The following is a 21,142-nucleotide window of genomic DNA, read 5'->3' as shown; positions in this document are numbered from 1 at the left end:
ATCAAAACAAGGCTTAGCTGGAATTATTACAACTGAACCAAGAGGAACTAAGATCTGGTCTGTGAAATTTGGGGGTGACATTTGACCTGTTAGCCTTGCAAATCTAATACATACAAACCAAAGTCCTGGCTAATGGTGCTTCATCAAGGTAAAGAACCAAGAGTTACCAAGTCGAAAGCAGACACCAATAGCATGGGACCACTGAGTCACCTAACTCAATCCTGAGGCATGTATTCATGTATTCACTCATTCATTCACTCATTTATTTATTAATTCCTCCAACAAATACCTGTTAAATATGTAGTGAGTGTAAAATACTGTGTTAGGCACTTGGATTATGGATGACAATAAATAAAACACATCTCCTAAGATACTCACTATGGACAGCAGGTAAATAAAGATATATATAAATATATATATAAATAAATAAATAATATGTGAGATGGACGGTATTACAGAGGTTTCATGTAAAACGCTATAGGAACAGCAGGAAGAAATAAATCAGTTCTTTTAACAGAGTTGGAAGAAACACAAAAAGGTAACATCAGAGCTAGGGTTTTCCCAGGCAGCATAAGCTAAATGCAATAGAGCAGGTGTGTGCAGGGTTGCTGGGTAGCACATGGACAAGGGTGGGCCAGCCAGACTGGAAGCCGAATCAATGGCTTTCTGTTGCTTCTAAAAGCTTTGAGAAGAGGCAGTTAGAAAGATGTCTAGGGAGGAGCCAAGATGGTGGAACAGCATGGGAGTTTTTTGTGTGTCTCGCGTCCATGAAATACAGCCAGACCAACACTAAACCATCCTACACACCTAGAAAACTGATTGGAGGATTAACAGAACAATCTGCACAACCTGAGCCACAGAATTCAGCAGGTACAGGGCACGGAGTGGTGAACTTGGGGAGCGAGAAGGCACAGGAAGGGAGATGCTTTTGCGAGCAGCGAGAGGACAGAGACTGGGGTGGGGGGGTCGGAATACAGGAAAAGCACCCATCCCCAAAAGCAGCTGGAGAGAAAGTGGAAAATTGGAAACAGCCGCAGGGACTAAACTAAAAAGGGAGAAAGGAGAGGGTTTAAATTCCATTAAGACTGTAAACAAGGGGAGCCCAAAGGCTGCAACTCCGCAGCTCGATACCTGGCGGTTCTCTGGTGGGAAGAGTGAATCCCCAGGAACAGAGTGGGGGACAGGAGGTTCTTGGGCCACACAGGGGAAAGCAGTTCCACTGCTGGAAAGACATTTGGTAGAGACTTTTGAAGCCACCTGGTCCCAGCAGACCCCAGAAAATGGCCACATATGCTGGTGCAGGAACAAGGTCATTAAGGGTGAAGTCTGGTGCCAGACGTGTGTTGTGATTTTCCATAACCCCTGAAATACTGCTGCTACACTATCTCACGAACTTTTTCTGGGGCAAGCTGGCACTTGACTGCAGTCTCTGGGCATCAGCAGCAGCAGGGTCCAGCAAGCCTTCCTGTGTGCAGCCGGCATTCGGCCATTGCTCATTCGGCCATTGCCCAGTGAGACCCTCCTGCAGAGGGGCAGAACAGGTCAAAGTCGCAGTCCTTTGGAGGTAAAGGGTCGGGGAAAACAGCTGCAGCTGAGACAAAACTCGGGTGAGAGGTACTGCCTGGGGCCTGGTCACAGAGTGAAAAAGCAGGGAGTGGACAAAAGCTGAAGACAGAAGACAGGTGCGTGATTGCTGATCCGGGAGAACAGACTGGGCAGCTGGGTGACGCCATTTTTACCGCTCCTGCGCATGCGCATACCCACCTAGGAGCACCGCAACAATCCACCCCAGCAGGCTGACAGCGCCATCTAGTGGAGAGAAGAGCCATTACACTGAGCCCCGCCCACATGGGCCAACTTCACTCTTCAAGAACCCAAGTCTTACCGCCAGCTTAGTTTATGGACTAGAAAGTGCTACATAGACTGACTTCCAGGGGAAAATGAAGTAATTTCAGCCCTACTTCAATCTGTTAGCAGGTCCATCTATTCTTTTTTTTTCCTCTTTTACACTTCTTTCCTTTTTCTTGAATACAGAAAGAGAAAACATTCATTTTTATTTTCAATTTTTATTAAAAATATTTTCCTTTAATTTTTATTACTACATTTTTTACTTTTGTGTAAATTTTTTCAAATTCTATTTTACTTCCGTCATGTTATTTTAGGCTACTTCAGTGTATTCACCTTTTCAAATTTTCAAACGATTTCCTTTTTTTCTCTTTTTTCTCATTTTTGTTTCTTTTTCTTGAATACAGAAAAAGAAAAAATTCATATTTATTTTTAATTTTTATTAAAAATATTTTTCTTTAAATTTTTCCTACTATATTCTTTACTTTTATGTATATTTTTTCAAATTCTATTTTACCCCCATCATCTCATTTTAGTCTACTTCAGTGTATTCATTTTTTCAAATTCTCAAACGATTTCCTTTTTTTTCTTGCTCCCCCCTTTTTTTTCTCTAATCTGTCAAACGATTTTCAACACCCAGACCAAAACACACCTAGGATCTAGCATCATTTATTCGATTTTTGTGAGTGTGTGTGTTTTTAATTTTTTAGTTTTAATTTTTTTTAATTTTAATTTTCTACCTCATTAATTCCTTTTCTCCCTTCAAAATGACAAAACGAAGGAATTCACCCTAAAAAAAAGAGCACGAAGAAATGACAGCCAGGGATTTAACCAACACAGATACAAGCAAGATGTCTGAACCAGAATTTAGAATTACAATAATAAGAATACTAGCTGGAGTCGAAAATAGATTAGAATCCCCTTCTGCGGAGACAAAAGGAGTAAAAAACAGCCAGAATGAAATTAAAAATGCTATAACTGAGATGCAATCATGGATGGATGCAGTGGCAGCAAGGATGGATGAGGCAGAACAGAGAATCAGCGATATACAGGACAAACTTATAGAGAATAATGAAGCAGAAAAAAAGAGGGAGGTTAAGGCAAAAGAGCACGATTTAAGAATTAGAGAAATCAGTGACTCATTAAAAAGAAACATCAGAATCATAGGGATCCCAGAAGAGGAAGAGAGACAAAGAGGGGTAGAGGGTATGTGAGCAAATCATAGCAGAAAACTTTCCTAACCTGGGGAAAGACACAGACACCAAAATCCAGGAAGCACAGAGGACCCCCATTAGATTCAACAAAAACTGACCATCAACAAGGCATATGGTAGTCAAATTCATAAAATACTCAGGCAAGGAGAGAATCGTGAAAACGCAAGGGAAAAAAGTCCCTAACCTACAAGGGAAGACAGATCAGATTTGCAGCAGACCTATCCACAGAAATCTGGCAGGCCAGAAAGGAGTGGCAGGATATATTCAGTGTGCTGAATCAGAAAAATATGCAGCCAAGAATTCTTTATCCAGCAAGGCTGTCATTCAAAATAGAAGGAGAGATAAAGTTTCCCAGACAAAGAAAAATTAAAGGAGTTTATGACCATTAATCAGCCCTGCAAGAAATTTTAAGGGGGACTCTCTGAGGGGAGAAAATATGAAAAAATATATATATAAATAAATAAATACCAAAAGCAACAAAGATTACAAAGGACCAGAGAACACCACCAGAAACTCCAACTCTACAAGCATCATAATGGCAATAAATTTGTATCTTTCAGTACTCACTCTAAATGTCAACAGACTCAATGTTCCAATCAAAAGACATAGGATAACAGAATGGATAAGAAAACAAGATCCATCTGTATGCTGTTTACAAGAGACCCACTTTAGACCTAAAGATACCTTCAGATTGAAAATAAAGGGATGGAGAACCATCTATCATGCTAATGGACAACAAAAGAAAGCTGGAGTAGCCATACTTATATCAGACAATCTAGACTTTAAAATAAAGACTGTATCAAGAGATGGAGAAGGGCGTTATATCTTAATCAAGGGATCTATCCACCAAGAAGACCGACCTAACAATTGTAAACATTTATGTGCCAAATGTGAGAGCACCCAAATAGATAAATCAATTGATCACAAACATAAAGAAACTCATTGATAGTAATACCATAATAGTAGGGGACTTCAACACCCCACTCAAAGCAATGGACAGATCATCTAATCAAAAAATCAATAAGGAAACAATGGCTTTGAATGACACACTGGACCAGATGGACTTAACAGATATATTCAGAACATTTCATCCTAAAGCAGCAGAATATACATTTTTCTCCAGTGCACATGGAACATTCTCCAGAATAGACCATATACTGGGATACAAATCAGCCCTAAGTAAGTACAAAAAGATCGAGACCATACCGTGCATGTTTTCAGACCACAATGCTATGAAACTCGAAATCAAGCACAAGAAAAAATTTGGAAAGGTAACAAATACTTGGAGACTGAAGAACATCTTACTAAAGAATGAATGGGCTAACCAAGCAGTTAAAGAGTAAATTAAAAGTATATGGAAGTCAATGATAATGATAACACCACAACCCAAAACCTCTGGGATGCAGCAAAGGCAGTCATAAGAGGAAAGTATATAGCAATCCAGGCCTTCCTAAAGAAGGAAGAAAAATCTCAGATACACAACCTAACATTACGCCTTAAGGAGCTGGAAAAAGAACAGCAAATAAAACCCAAAAACAGCAGAATACAGAGAATAATAAAGATTAGAGCAGAAATTAATGCTATTGAAACCAAAAAAACCATAGAACAGATCAATGAAACCAGAAGCTGATCCTTTGAAAGAATTAACAAAATTGATAAACCCCTAGCCAATTTGATCAAAAAGAAAAAGGAAAGGACCCAAATAAATAAAATCAAGAATGAAAGAGGAGAGATCACAACCAACACAGCAGAAATAAAAACAATAATAAGAGAATATTGTAAGCAATTATATGCCAATAAAATGGGCAATCTGGAAGAAATGGACAAATTCCTAGAAACATATACCCTACCAAAACTGAAACAGGAAGAAATAGAAAAATTTGAACAGACCCATAACCAGTAAGGAAATCGAATTAGTAAGCAAAAATCTGCCAAAAAACAAGAGTCCAGGTCCAGATGGCTTTCCAGGGGAATTCTGCCAAACATTTAAGGAAGAGTTAACACCTATTCTCTTGAAGGTGTTCCAAAAAATACAAATGGAAGGAAAACTTCCAAACTCTTTCTATGAAGCCAGCATTACCTTGATTCCAAAACCTGACTAGACCCCACTAAAAAGGAGAACTATAGACCAATTTCCCTGATGAACATGGATGCAAAAATCCTCAACAAGATATTAGCCAACTGGCTCCAACAATACATTCAAAAAATTATTCACCATGACCAACTGGGATTTATACCTAGGATGCAGGGCTGGATCAATATCTGCAAAACAACGTGATTCACCACATCAATAAAAGAAAGGACAAGAACCATATGATCCTTTCAATAGATGCAGAGAAAACATTTTACAAAATACAGCATCCTTTCTTGATAAAAACCCTCAAGAAAGTAGGGATAGAAGGAGCATACCTTGAGATCATAAAAGCTATATATGAACAACCCAACGTTAATATCATCCTCAATGGGGAAAAACTGAGAGCTTCCCCCCTAAGGTCAGGAACAAGACAGGGATGTCCACTCTCACCACTGTTATTCAACATAGTATTGGAAGTCTTAGCCTCTGCAGTCAGACAACACAAAGAAATAAAAGGCATCCAAATCGGCCAGGAGGAGGTAAAACTTTCACTCTTCACAGATGACATGATACTCTATATGGAAAACCCAAATGATTCCACCAAAAAACTGCTAGAACAAATTCATGAATTCAGCAAAGTTTCAGGATATAAAATCAATGCACAGAAATCAGTTGCATTCCTATACACCAACACTGAAGCAACAGAAAGAGAAATCAAGGAATCAATCCCATTTACAGTTGCACCAAAAACCATAGAATACCTAGGAATAAATCTAACCAAAGAGGTGAAAAATCTATATGCTGAAAACTATAGAAAGCTTATGAAAGAAATTGAAGAAGACACAAAAAAATGGAAAAAGATTCCATGCTCCTGGATAGGAAGAACAAATATTCTTAAAATGTCAATACTACCCAAAGCAATCTACATATTCAATGCAATCCCTATCAAAATAACACCAGTATTCTTCACAGAGCTAGAACAAATAATCCTAAAATTTGTATGGAACCAGAAAAGACACCGAATAGCCAAAGCGATCTTGAAAAAGAAAACCAAAGCAGGAGGCATCACAATCCCAGACTTCAAGCTATACTACAAAGTTGTAATCATCAAGACAGTATGGTACTGGCACAAACAACAGACACTCAGATCAATGGAACAGAATAGAGAACCCAGAAATGGACCCACAAACATATGGTCAACTAATCTTTGACAGAGCAGGAAAGAATATCCAATGGAATAAAGACAGTCTCTTCAGCAAGTGGTGCTGGGAAAACTGGACAGCAACATGCAGAAGAATGAACCTGGACTGCTTTCTTACACCATATACAAAAATAAACTCAAAATGGATGAAAGACCTCAATGTAAGACAGGAAGCCATCAAAATCCTCGAGGAGAAAGCAGGCAAAACCTCTTCAATCTTGGCCGCAGCAACTTCGTACTCAACATGTCTCCAGAGGCAAGGGAAACAAAAGCAAAAATGAACTACTGGGACCTCATCAAAATAAAAAGCTTCTGCACAGTGAAGGAAACAATCAGCAAAACTAAAAGGCAACTGACAGAATGGGAGAAGATATTTGCAAATGACATATCAGATAAAGGGTTAGTATCCAAAATCCATAAAGAACTTATCAAACTCAACACCCAAAAAACAGATAATCCAGTGAAGAAACGGGCAAAAGACATGAATAGACACTTCTCCAAAGAAGACATCCAGATGGCCAACCAATACATGAAAAAATGCTCAGCATCACTCATCATCAGGGAAATACAAAGCAAAACCACAATGAGATACCACCTTACACCAGTCAGAATGGCTAACATTAACAACTCAGGCAACAACAGATGTTGGCGAGGATGTGGAGAAAGAGGATCTCTTTTGCATTGTTGGTGGGAATGCAAGCTGGTGCAGCCACTCCGGAAAATAGTATGAAGGTTCCTCAAAAAACTAAAAATAGAAATAGCCTATGACCCAGCAATTGCACTACTAGGCATTTATCCAAGGGATACACGTGTGCTGTTCCGAAGGGACACATGCAACCCTGTGTTTATAGCAACACTATCAACAATAGCCAAAGTATGGAAAGAGCCCAAATGTCCACCGATGGATGAATGGATACAGAAGATGTGGTATATATATATATGTATATATATATATATATATATATATATATATATATATGATGAAGTGTTACGTGGCAATCAAAAAGAATGAAATCTTGCCATTTGCAACTATGTGGGTGGAACTGGAGGGTCTTATGCTAAGTGAAATTAGTCAGAGAAAGACAAAAATCATATAACTTCACTCATATGAGGACTTTAAGAGACAAAACAGATGAACATAAGGGAAGGGAAACAAAAATAATATAAAACCAGGGAAGGGGACAAAACAGAAGAGACTCATAAATATGGAGAACAAACTGAGGGTTACTGGAGGGGTTGTGGGAGGGGGGATGGGCTAAATGAGTAAGGGGCACTAAGGAATCTACTCCTGAAATCATTGTTGCACTATATGCTAACTAATTTGGATGTAAATTAAAAACAATTAAAATTAAAATTAAAAAAAGAAAGAAACAGAAAAATGAAAAAAAGAAAAGAAAGATGTCTAAACTCCTAGCGGACTCTAAATTATTTCTTTCTGTTAACCATATGGCATGCGTTCCTATCCTTGGTGTGATGCTCTCTCTGTCATTTCAAAAGTACAACTACAATCTTGTTTTCTTTCATTCTGAGGCACCATATTGAATTCACCAATAAGCTGGTACCTCTAGTGTCATTCTTGGACCAGCAGCCTCGTACACACCCTTAGATCCATGGCTTCCCAGGCTGCCTAGGTCCTGTATGTGAGGTGGTTTCCAGTGATAAGGATGTGCCTTGGCATCTCTCTAAAATGCAACCATTCTCCAAGGTGGCCCATACTCTCCTGCTTCAGACTTTCCCTCTCCACTCACTGACCCTCCCTTCTCTCAACGCCTTCGCCCCCCCCCCATTGCCTGCACCTCCGGTTGCAGTAGGCACCAATGGAATGATGGCTCATGTCGTTTTCTCATTGTTTCATGCACATAAATGATTTCTGTGCATTCCTCGAGGCCAGGGGCCATGTTTCATATGTCACTCTACTCTTCACAGCAGCCGGTGCAATCCTGCACCCACAGAGTGCACCTGGCACTGGAGGCAGTACCATTCCCCGTGGAGTCTACCATCTCACCTAAGCTAACAGCCCACAGCTGGGGTCAGAGGTGTGCTTTCATCTCTGTAAATTTTGAATAGAAATATATCAACATAATAGAACACGTTGATGGTCAATGAAACCTTCATACCATAAGAAGAGGGACAGTAAAACAATCTGTTAAACGGTTAAAGAGAACTTAATACACATTTTCCCCAATTCTGACGCAAAAATTGGGCCAACAAAAGCCAGAGCCAACATGCATGGGTACTCACCCCCGGCACTCACATTTTGCTTCCTGATACTATTCTCCACTTTAAATTTTTTTTTCAACGTTTATTTATTTTTGGGACAGAGAGAGACAGAGCATGAACGGGGGAGGGGCAGAGAGAGAGAGGGAGACACAGAATCAGAAACAGGCTCCAGGCTCTGAGCCATCAGCCCAGAGCCCGACGCGGGGCTCGAACTCACGGACCGTGAGATCGTGACCTGGCTGAAGTCGGACGCTTAACCGATTGCGCCACCCAGGCGCCCCGACTATTCTCCACTTTAAATAAAACCAAGACTCCTTAAAGATAGCGTGTGCCATATCGTGGGGACAGAGAAAGGTTAGGAATAGCTTGAGACATCTTATTGTTACCACCAGCACAAGGATGATTTTAAGAATATCAGGGGTGTTGCTAGAGGACAAAGAAGAAAGTTGTAACAATGTATGAAGCAATAACAGCAACTACAACAGCAATGGTAATATAATAAATTGAAATAATCGTTCGTGAAAAGCTAGGATTTCTTTCCGATACTTAGAAACCTAAGATAAAGTGTACCAAACTTTGGCTGCAATCAATAGAAGAGTGAATAGAATAAAATATAATTAATTTTTGTTGATTTTTTTTAAATATGGGAGAGTGTATCTCTAGGTACTTTATTCCATTAATTATGTACCAATATGCCGTTGTCTCTACCTGTCTTAATAGGAAAGGTACAAAGAAACTGTAAATAAGACAACTTGTCCTGGAAAAATAGGAACTGATCCAGGAACAAAAAGGACCAGTTAGGTCCAGTTGTCCCACATAACAACCAGGTAGAAAGCAGGTTCAACAGAATGTTCAAAGGTGATGAATCTGTTAAAAGTCTTGAGGGTAGTTGTCAGGTGCAGACTTGTTCCCTCAACCCCCTGAAAAGAGGCTCCTAGAGGTGCCTAGCACATAGAAGGAGACTTCAGGACAGCGATGTCTCCTCCACAGGTAGGGCTCCCAACTCTGCTGTTGGGTCAGGTGCAGGGGCGGGGTGGTTCCTGCCTCCTGCAAGCAGCCATCTGCTGTGAGGGCAGACTTGAAAAGTCTGTCAAATCTACTCCACCCTTGGCTGAACTTAGAAAAGCCCCTCCCTCCCACACACTGGAACCTGTACTGCACCCAGTAAGGGTGCAGCAGCCAGGGTGATAGAGAGCCAAGGTTCATATATATAAGGGGAGGGAGGAAAGGTACCTAAAGCGAGAGTGGAGAATATGCACAGTGAAGTGGGAAGAACGCCATTCCAATCTGTAAGATTTGGAGAAACTTTAGAACATTTGAAACATGAGAGACAGGCAGACCAGAGCAATGAATAATTCATTGGCAGGATTGCTGCTCAGCTGTAGCCTAAATCTACCTCTTTTCTGGGACCCACCAGTCCCCTCAGCCAGCACAAGAAGAAGAGAGAAGCTGCTTTTAACACCAGCACCACAATTGGGGCCCGCGGGCCTGGAGCAGCTCCTCAGGTGAGCCTCAGAGAGCAAGGGAAAGCAGGTGCCAAGCCTGGGAGGGACTAGATGCCACCTCCTTGTTGCAGGTGCCCATCTCTTTTCTCTAATCAAGTCCCCCACACAGACAGGCCTTCCTCCACTTCAGGTGACATCCCTAGAGAAGACGGCGCTCTGGAGATTCCATGAGTTGGCCCTTCAATGCGAGGCGCCGGTCTGAGTTCAAAGGCTGGCGGTTGGCATGGATGAAGCCAAGGAATCTGGCTTTGCTTCACTAAGTCTCTGCCAGGAACTTCTCCCCAGTGGCTTTAGCTCTGGCTAGGTTACCTGGTCTGCCTTCTGCAACACCACTTCCTCCCTCTCCCCATCCAGCCTAGGGATGGTTGCAACCACCAGGACTGGGGCTGATTTTCCAGTCTCCTGTTTTGGCTCTTCATCACCGTGTGACCATTTCCCTGGATTAAATACCCAGTGTCTTAAGTGCTAAAGAGATTTCCTAGTTAGACCCCAACAGTCATACATGGAAAAGGATGGCATCTGCCTGCTCTGTAAGTCAGGTCAATTAATGACCAGACAGAATGGGCGCTTTGTAAGAAAGCCTCCTTTGGGAATTCCATATCTTTTCCGCTATCCCAAAGGACGGAGTCTGTCTACCTATGGCCACACGTGGGGCCATGCCTACATACAAACCCATGGGTTGTGAGAAGAAACTGGGGGGGAGGGGAGCGATAGGATGTTCTCTGCCATTACTGTGGTCAGCAGAATCACGGCTATGTAAAATGAGAGCAAATGACCTTCAGGATAAATGTTTACATTTACACAGTAGCATGTATGGCATGTTATTACATGGTGGGTGAGGAAGACACATAAATATATACACACGTATGCATGCATATACACTTCTACATGCTTGAAATATCTCTGGAAATGCTTAAAGGTGGTAGCAGTTGTCTCTTGGAGGTGGGAGGTGTGGGAGGGCTGGGATCTAGGGACTGGAGAGGGAAAGGGACTTTTCTCTGCACGCTGTTTTCCACCTGCTGTATTTTGTGTGTATTCAAAAATATAAAAACAGGGGCGCCTGGGTGGCTCAGTCGGGTGAGCGTCCAACTTCAGCTCAGGTCAAGAACTCACAGTTCGTGAGTTCAAGCCCTGCGTCAGGCTCTGTGCTGACAGCTCAGAGCCTGGAGCCTGCTTCCGACTCTGTGTCTCCCTCTCTCTCTGCTCCTCCCCTGCTCACTCTCTGTCTCTCTCTCAAAAATAAATAAAGATTTAAAAAAAATTTTTTTATATAAAAACAAACAAATGAATGAAAATCTACGACCTCTTCCAGAGAGTGGCTCTGCCATCTGTGGGCACCGACCAGCCAGGGCCATCCGCACCAGCACGTAGGAGGTTAGATGGGCCAGGTGCTCTGAACCCTGGAAGGGCTATCCAGCACAAGCAACATGTGACACGTGGGTGCTACACTCATCACGTGCCAGGGTTGTGAGCATTTACTTGCACTGCACACCAGGACACCAAATAACTGCAAAGACGTGATTGATCAGATCAACAACCACTTCAGTGGGAGTTCATAGTACATACGGCATAGAATTAGGTGCTAGTGGAAACGACTATGGACTTACAAGGTCGGCCTCCAGTCCTGGCTCAGCTCCTAATCAGCTGAGCGATGGGGACAGGTCACTCAACCTCTGGGCCTCTGCCCCTTGTCTGCACAGTAAGTTTAGATCTCTAAACTCCCTGTTGAGTAAAACTGGCAGAGTCAATCAGTAAAGAGGCAACAAGCCCTTGTCCAGTTCAGTTTCTTACTTACATAGAAAAGCAGAGGAGTGCCAGCTTCCCCGTGTCCCTTGTCTCACAGGATGACACAGAAACAAAAGGGGCCAGATGACTGCAGTATGAAAGGTATAGCCAAGGAGCGGGCTCAGAGTCTGTAGCTGTACTCTGAAGGAGAGCCAAGCAAAAGCCCCACAGCTCATCGGCACCCAGGAGGCAATGAGAAACTGTCCTACAACAGCCTCCTGGGCAGTTAGGGAGCAGGAAGCGGCTCCATGATCCAAGAGGGATTCTGCCTGGATTCACGAGGATTCTGCCAGGACTTAGATCGTGTGCGGTCACGCCTTGCCTGAGTGGCCTATGTGGAGATGTGCGAAGTCTCCAAGGTGCCATGATGGAGCCAGTCCCCTACATTCCCCTCCCGCTTTGAGAGGTCCACCACTTACTAGGGGAGAAGAGATATATGTACAATATCGGGCAGGAGCACAGCTCTGAAGCAACGCATATCCGCAGGATGAGGACAAAGAGCCCAGAACGTTCAGAGAGAAGAGGTCCTGTGGGGCTGAGGTTCTTGGGGGTCACAGGATGATGAAGGGAAAGCCAGAGCTTGGGGCCTGCCAGCTCCTCTCCACCCCCCTTGCCAGGTCTTTGCAGCGGGCACTCCCTGAGGGATCTGTGCACCCTCCCCCTTTGCTACTGACCTTAGGGGACATGCAAGCCGAAGGGCTCCCCTGTGTGCAGTCCCTGCAGTTTATCCCCATCACCTGGCTCATTACAGGAGGCTTTCAGGGGCTTGAGCGGAATAATAAAAGTGGCCTGCTTCCAATCTGAGTGAAAGGTAGAAGAGAACTCATGGTAAGTCAATCACAAAGGTTCTCCTCAGCCACCTCTACTTTGGGGCCTCCAGTCACGGTTTTTCTTTAAGGCTGGCATCAGGGAAGGGGTGTTGGCTGACCTTTGCTCAGCTTTTCAAGAGAGCTCTATCTGTAGCCTCTCTTCAAAAAGCATCAGCTTCTGCCTGGAATGAGAAGCCGTTCCCCTTGGCTAAATGAAAAGGAATCACCTTCAAAGACTAGTGTGCCTCTCAAGGAGGTGGCTCCCCAAAGGGTCCACCCCTACCCCTCTGCCTGGACAGAAAGTTTCTATTCTGTCTCCCCCTCTGTGGCTGTGACTGAACAATTTCGACCGCAGCACCCCCAACATGACATTCCACTTATTTGTGTCCTTGTCCATCTCTCCCAATATACTTGAGCTACTTGAAGGAAATGCTATGTCTTGATCAATGTATTCTGGCTATTTCCGTGTCCGGCACATCTTAGGGATTTGACAAATGTTTATCGAATGAATGAATGAATGAGTGGCAACCCCAGCCCTCTTCCCTGACTCCTCTCACTCCCCAGCACTGAGGCAGCAGGATCCAGCCCAAGGCGCTTGGCTCCACCAGGCTCGGCCCGTGGGTGATAACCGCTTTCTAACGAGGCCACGCCAGCAAGACATAGTGCGCCACATGCTGCCAAGATGGGCCTTCATCTATTTCACCTCTATTGTCTTCCCCCAAAACTCTGTGACATAAGCACTATTGCCCTTGGTTTACGGATGAGGCTCTGAAGCCCAAGGAGCTCGCGTGAGATCGCCCATCCGTGAGCAGAACTCAGATTCCACCCCAGGGCTCCTTGCACAAATCCCTACCACTGCCTGCCAGGGTCAGCCCCGGAGAGCGGGTAAGGAGCCGGCAATGGGGCTGGTTAGGGAGACAGGAGGGAAACCTGACCCTCCAAGCCACATCGCCATGTCCTCCAGGACATAAAGAAATGGCACCGATACTACACGAACGGCTAGGTGGCTAAGACAACCCAGCCACCTGCTGAGCCCGCGATGTCTGGAGGGAGAGAAGAGCACATGTGTTTAATCAGCACCTACGACGTACAGACCGACCCCAGCTTTTTAAATGTTTATTTGTTTGTTTTCAGAGGGTGGCAAGAGGCAGACGGAGAGAGGGAGAGAGGGACTCCCAAGCGGGCTCTGTGCAGAGAGCGCAGAACCTGATGTGGGGCTCGATCTCACAAACCGTGAGATCATGACCTGAGCCCAAATCGAGAGTCGGAGGCTCAACCGACTGAGTCACCCAGGCGCCCCTAGACCAACCCGCATGTTTGTCACGGCTTGTTAAAGAGTAGCTGTGGGCAGCAATAGGACAGCACTGGCTGGAAGACACTTGTCTCTGCTAGGAGCTGGAGCCAGCGGCTTCCTGTCAGTGGCAGAACTCACACCCAACAGTGTAAGGAAAGGCACTTTTTAGGGCAGCTACAAGTATTTCTTTCTTTTTTCGCAAACCACTACTTCCTGTTTTGTTCTCTCTTTGCACTTCACATTGAGTTTTGAGAAAGCACTCGTGGTTTGGCGTTCTGGTTGTTTCTAGTTCGGTCTTTATCTACAAGGCAAACTGTCTTTTCAAAATGATTTTCTGTAATATAAACCAACTGTAGGCCTAGGTTCCTTTCAAATCGTTTGCTAAGAAACATTCTTAAAGCTTTAACAATAAAACAATAAGATTCAAATAGCACAAATCACAACTCTCCAAGTCAATGCCTCGTGGTGGGAATCCATTCACCAGTCTTGGGGATTTGTGAATTCCCCAAGGCTTCTTGAGGCAGTAACCTTTCAGTGGCAAACATTTTCCCCGCAAATTTCCCGACACAAAGTTATTCACACTGAAGGGTAGCAATGGGTAACTATAACATCTTCCTTATGATGCTCTCCACAAAACATTAAGTGTCTAAGACACATTGTTAGTGCTATGTAATGAATGTAGCAACTTGACGTTTGCCTTCAAAGAACTCACTGTCTAAGAAAGTTGCACACTTTGGACCCATGTATGTAAGATACGTCCTCAGCAGAAAACAAATATGGAAACAACCCAGGAACCAACACCCCCACCTCTTGTGCAAGTCAAAGAGAGAGAGATGCCTTTTAGAGATGAAAGACAGCAAATGCAGATAACCTGAAACTGATTTTATTCCTCAGTGTTTGGTAAATGAGAGCTTGGCTTCCTCGATGGACAGGAGCACGTTTCTGTGGTTGAGGGGTCAGGGAGGCGAGCAGGTGATCCGGGGCAAGTAGGGATCAGGAGAGCCAGCTTCGAATCATAGAAGGAAGGAAGCAGAGTGGCAGCGTGACTCTCGGGCATCAGTGTCCTGGTCACACCACCAGGCTGCCAGGAAGATCCGACGAGAAAACAACCATGAGAACCCCTCATAATCTGCAAAGCCCTGTGCGACATAAATTACTGCTGTTGCCAGACAAGTAATTCTTTTCTTCGGTTCCCTCTGCAAAGAAGAGGTTGGTTGCCAATAAGAACTCTATTTCCTGACCAACCTGTTTGCGGGGTCCCCGAAGACGGCACACAACGAAAGCGTTCGTTTTTATCTAGCGCGCTGAAAAAGGACACCCAAATGTGTCTGGAGAACACCACACTCCTCACCTCTTCCCGCAGGGCATCGTAGAGCGCTGTCTCCCATCTAGATTATACCCGCTTCCTGGTGCGAGGCCGCTGCTGACACTCAGGCATCGGGAGGTTCTACAGCTCTCTAGAAAGCCATGAGGCGGAGAGGTGGGGTGGATCACCACACCACCTGCACATGTAGTCGTCACAGGCTGATTCACTCTCCCCGATTATTTCACAAAGAAAAACCTCAGGGTCTTCAAATATTAGGAGTGCGAACTATCAGCACGTCTGTGAAGAGAAGGGAGGGCTGGAACAAGGGAACTTTCCCCAGACGGTTTTTCTCTAACTTAAAGGGAGGAAAACAAAATGCAGTCTCCTAATTTGTTTCTGACCACCCAGGATCACAAAGGCTTCTCAATTGTCCTGTTAAGTGTGGTCACAGCATCATCCCATCCCGGGCATGGTAAGCAGGTCACTGCTTCTCTGACCAGCGTCCCCCAAAGGCTACACTTATACAGACAGGTGGCCCCATGGGCTTCCTGGAACTACAAGACCAGGGTCAAAAAGCAACTTCTTGGGTCCTCAGAAGGGAAACACTGGCCAGAAATGGACTCTTCCCACCTGTCTCATCCCTTGCATCATCTGACAAATATTTTCTGGGCACTTACTGTATGCCAGGCTCTGTGCAGAGACCACAGGGGACATGGAGATGAGCCCAGGAAGATCCCGTTCCCAGACACTCTCAGGAGGAGGGAAGGAAAGCAGAGCATACAGGTCGCCAGGTGTCCTTGACTTCCAGCCCTTCCTCATTTACAAACTGTCCCCCCCGCCCACAGACGCAGGCCTGTGCACGCACCTGTGAACCCTTCCGGGGGGGGGGGGGTCCCACTGGCATGTGGTACGGCTGAATCCTCCACGCCTGTGCTGTTAGCACACAGCTTCTCAGTCTCAGTCTCCCAGGATGGCTCTGAGCCCGGTGACACTCGCAGGTCACTCAAGCAGGTGAAGCGGTCACCCCACACCATCCAGACAAGGTGGTAGGCAGTGACCACAAAGACAGATCGCTGTGGGCCAGGCCTGCCAGCCCGTGGCAAAACAGCCAAGTTTATCTCTCAGGTCTTCCCTGAGCAAGCCTTTCTCCCCGCAGAGCACCCCAGCCTTGGGACACAGCCCCTCGTCAGCTGTTTCCCTCACACTTGCATCCCCTTGGCTCCCTCCAGTGCAGTCTCTGGTAGTCACGGTTGGGCACAGGGCCCTGCTGAAGGACCAACAAAGCAACCGATAGCAGATGAATGAATAAATGAACTAATAAAGCAGATATGCATGCATATGTTACTTTGTTGAATTCGCACTGCAAGTTTTTAAGGTGAGTGTCGCTAGGTACCCCCATTATACAGACGAAGAGTCTGTCAAATCTACGCTGGTGATGACTCAGAAAAGCTCCGTGTCTTGTCAGAGGTCACACAGCTAATGCGCAGTCCAGCCTGTCTCCGCAGGCACCTGGTTATTAACAGGATGCTGAACCCCAAGGAGTGTCCTCTCCCAAGGCTTTTCTTTCTGGCCCGGAGATACTGCCTTTTAAAAGCTGACTCCCGCAGACTCGAAGCCTTGCACACAGCCCGAGACAAGTCAGTGAGGTTATTACCACCATATCTGGGCTGGGTGAAAGCTTCTGGGACCTCTTGTGGCCTTGCACACAGTGAATCCTCAGCAAATATGATTTGATTGACCCATAAAAGGAAAGGGAGGGAAGAGTGCATTATAACAATGCAATTGTGGTCTTCCACTTCTTGGTTGCTAAAGGAAAGGTCAAAAAAGGAAGAAGAGAACCACTCTTTTGTCTTGCTCCTCTCCAGTGGCTTAGCAGTCAGCAAACAGGGGCTTCCTGGATAACTTTCCAAATCCTCTCCCCTTCTCAAAGGTCTCCTGAGGCCATATAACAACAGTTAAATCAATTCTTAATTAGCGTTCAAAGTTTACCTTTTGAAAAATCCGCATCTATATGAATATTTATTGAACGCTTACAAGGTGCAACGCATTTGTGTCAGGCCCTGGAGATACAAAGGGGCATCAGGACACGATGCAAACAGAAAAACGCTTGCAGCCGGCAGCATGCCTAATCTAGGACAAGCCTTTCATACTGGCAGAAAGAAGGCAGGAAGAAAAGTCTCAGCAGAAGTCAAAACACAGAAGGGGCTGACAGTCACAAAAAGCACTAAAGAATACAGGGATGTGTCGTTTGTTGGGTTAATTTTTATTTTTCAGAGCAGGCAGAACAAGGACAGAATTAGCCTACTGCTCAAAATAGACTGGGGAGTACTCAAGTGGCAGTGACATGCCAGAAACTTTGTTTCTATCTGTTTAGGACAGAAAAGCAAAGGATCTCAAACTGGAAGCAGTGGAACACAGCACAGAGAGGGGAGGCAAGGATATTGATAAACTGCTGATCACTCCAATGAGCTCAAATCTCTTCCGGCTCAGACAAAACATCCCCTTGGGTGCTGCAGGAGTTTACAAAGAGGGTCTGTGGTTGGAAATTTTCAAGAACCATAGATGGGAGAGCAGGACTGAAAGAGCAGAGGGGCGTAGTGCATCCCACATTTCAAAACAGGTTGGATTCTGGATGTGGAAATTAGTAAGCTCTTATAAAAGAAAGTGGTAATCACTAATATTGGACCATTGGCTTTCTAAGAGCAAATCCCCTTGAAGTTTAAGGCTTCACCTAGCTAGATGTACTTGTGAAAGGGGGTAGAAATTAGGTTGGAAATCAGAGGAATGCTATTACCATGGCCTGTGTCGGTTGCCACAGGTATTTGACAAAATTTCCCAAGAATATCTCATGGATCAGTTAGTTAACAGGATAATGCTTTTGGGTACAATCATAACTAAAGATATACCACCCAGGCCCCAAGTTGCATGATTAATGATAGCACCAACCTGCTGGTTGTCTCTAATGGTACACCACAGCCTCCAGTTATATTCTCCCTGGTGACATGGATGAAGATTTAGAAGACAGACCTATCAAATAAGCAGATGACACACGTCTAGGAGGGACACTGATGCCACAGGTTACAGAATTAAGGTTCAAAATGTTTTACTCAGATGGACCAACTCAAGCAAATGAAAGCTTAAAAGGATAAAATAGCTACTATATTGCTCACAGATATACCAGGAGAGACTTGACAGGAAAGGTTTCCTGTGGGGAAAAGATCTAGGAATTTTAGTTAATAACAAGTCTTATTTAGGCTATGGGGTGGCCCATTTAATCAAAAACCTCATAGCAATATAAATTGCATAGTGTCCAGATCAAGGGAAACAATACCCCTATTGTCTGCAGAACACCCGGAGTTTTACACCTGTTTCTGGGACGAGAATTAAAAGAAATATTGCATCCAAAAGGGGACAGATTGGGGCATATGGAGACTTCCCTTTGTGGAGCAGAAGTAACTAAGGACGTTTAGCGTGGAGGAGAGACAGATTATCCCGTGTGGCATTGCAAGGCAGAAGCAGGATACAGTATGCAGCCTCAACCACGGTGCCGGAGATCCCCATCTCCTGGGTACTGCATTCTCACCCTGAGCCAAGAAGTTAAATTGTTTATCAAAAGGATGATAACTCAGAACTCTCATTATGTAAGACCCAGTCTAACTCAAAAGCAGGAAAGCAACAGTTCACAGCTTCCGAACATCAGCTGCAAGAACTGAATGAGATACTATGTTACAGCCAGTGACTATTTATTCTGCAGACCAGGAAGCGCCTGCATGCACATGAAACAGAACAAGTAAGTGGGAAGCCTACTGGGCAAACAAGCACAACCCAAGCCGAATAACTACAAGAGAAAACACTTGGATTGCTCCCGGCTGCTCCTAGGATTGTGTTTTTCTCCTTGGGAATCAGACAGAATCCCGTTCTTTCTGCTTTCGGCTCCTCTGGCACTTATTTATAGGTTGCATTGCACCTCTCTATCTGGGACAAATTCCAAATCCTAAGAAGCCCAATGAAGTAACGACATTAGAGCCTATTAAAATAAGAAGGTCGGCGTAGGAAAAGAATATTTTATCCATCTCAAACATCAATCCCTTTTTACTATGGTCTTCTTATCAGTCTCTTGTTGTGCTATATTTCATAGTAGATTTTCAAGAAATATTTTTGCTACGGGACCTGAAGAGTAGAGGTAGTCAATCAAGATCAAACCAAAATGTGATCATAGCAGAGTGGTTGCACAAAGAGGGTGCTCAGTAGATGCTTATTGAGTAGGTTTGCGTGGGATTGGATTGAATTGAACAGATTTAAATTGAAGCGCTCAGGATGAGGCATTTAATAAGCCTTCATCTAATTGAGCTGGATGGCAAAGTAAATCATGGTAAATCCACATCCTACAATACAGTGCACTCTTCAGAAAGACTAATTCCCTGGTCCCAGAGCAGGCCAAAGGGGCACATTCAGGCTTCTCTCTGTGTGCTCATAGGGAAATGTCTTCAGGATTTATTGTTCCATTAGAAAACAACAATACAGGGGCCCCTGGGTGGCTCAGTCTGTTAGGTGTCTGACTTTGGCTCAGGTCGTGATCTCACGGTTCATGAGTTTGAGCCCCACATTGGGCCATGTGCTGACAGCTCAGAGCCTGGAGCCTGTTTCCGATTCTGTCTCCCTCTCTCTCTCTGCCCCTCCCCTGCTGTGTGCGTGCTCTCTCTCTCTCTCTCTGATAAATATTTTTTAAAAATTAAAAAAAAAAAAAAGAAAACAACTCTACAAGTAGCCAAAGAGCATGTACACTTATCTCAGTTGTTTATTATCTGAATATATACCAGAAAAAAGAAAAAAAAAAGGCACACATTTTTCAGAGCGTGCTTTGTTTGGTTTATTGATTAAAATCTACTTGAGTACATCAGATTGTTGAATACTTAACACTTTATTCTTTGATAACTTACTGAGTAGTGTATTAGCTTCCTCGTGCTACTGTAACAAATCGCCACAAATGTGGTGGATTAAAACAACAAAAATTTGGGGTGCCTGGGTGGCGCAGTCGGTTAAGCGTCCGACTTCAGCCAAGTCACGATCTCGCGGTCCGGGAGTTCGAGCCCCGCGTCAGGCTCTGGGCTGATGGCTCAGAGCCTGGAGCCTGTTTCCGATTCTGTGTCTCCCTCTCTCTCTGCCCCTCCCCCGTTCATGCTCTGTCTCTCTGTCCCAAAAATAAATAAACGTTGAAAAAAAAAACAACAAAAATTTATTCTCTCACAAGCAAAGAGTCTAGAAGTCTGAGATCAAAGTTTCAAGCAAGGTTGATTCCTTCTTGGGGCCATGAAGGAGAATCTGAGAATCTGTTTCATGCATCTTTCTAGGTTCTGGTGGTTGACAGAAATCCTTGCCATTCCTGGCTAGTAGTCCAACATCACCCCAAACTCCTCCTCCGTTGTCACGTGGCCTTTATCCCTCTTTAGTGTCTTTGTATCTCCACATGGCCTCCTTATAATGACAGTAGTCATTGGACTTAGGGCCCACACTAATCCATCATGACCTCATGTTAACTAGTTACATCTACAAAGATCGTATTTCCAAATAAAGACACATTCTGGGGTTCCAGATGGACACTATTCATCCAGTACAAGAGGTATACAGCAACATTTCAATTAGGGGAAATACTGCCTTTTATCTTATCAGCTCTGGTGGTGTGTTAACTCAGATACGATTTTCTGTAGAAGTCTTTGCTATCATTGAAAGGCATTTTTTGTCCTACATCCTCTGGGAAGATGAAAATCTGATAGCCCTTCTTGTAATATTACTATATTTTTTTTATTCCCAGGCTAATTTGTGCAAATGAAGCTTTCCATTTAAATTTATATTTTCCAAATTAAAAACATTTGTTTTAATTGAAGTATA

The 21,142-nt window shown here is 44.1% G+C and overlaps 1 protein-coding gene across 8 annotated transcripts in view; it reads right to left on the bottom strand.

The window, feature by feature from the left end:
- Window positions 1-21,142, bottom strand: part of SCML4 (Scm polycomb group protein like 4) — a 124,948-nt gene that overhangs the window by 73,850 nt on the left and 29,956 nt on the right. For 6 of the 8 annotated variants that reach the window (XR_006966204.1, XR_006966205.1, XR_006966206.1 and 3 more), the window contains exon 1: window positions 15,299-19,824. The exons of the other annotated variants lie outside the window; for them this stretch is intronic. Coding sequence is in view for 2 of the 6 variants with exons in the window: in XM_047102364.1 (XP_046958320.1) it covers window positions 15,299-15,335 (37 nt within the window). In the remaining 4 variants the exon portion in view is untranslated. Of the gene's footprint in view, window positions 1-15,298; window positions 19,825-21,142 lie in introns of those variants that run through there. 8 annotated transcript variants of the gene reach the window in all.

Source organism: Lynx rufus, unplaced genomic scaffold (genome assembly GCF_022079265.1).
Source record: "Lynx rufus isolate CCGP_SWC_20201006 ecotype Redwood Valley unplaced genomic scaffold, mLynRuf1.p SCAF_6, whole genome shotgun sequence".
Lineage (NCBI taxonomy): Eukaryota > Metazoa > Chordata > Mammalia > Carnivora > Felidae > Lynx > Lynx rufus.
This window is presented reverse-complemented; position numbering and strand designations above follow the sequence as displayed.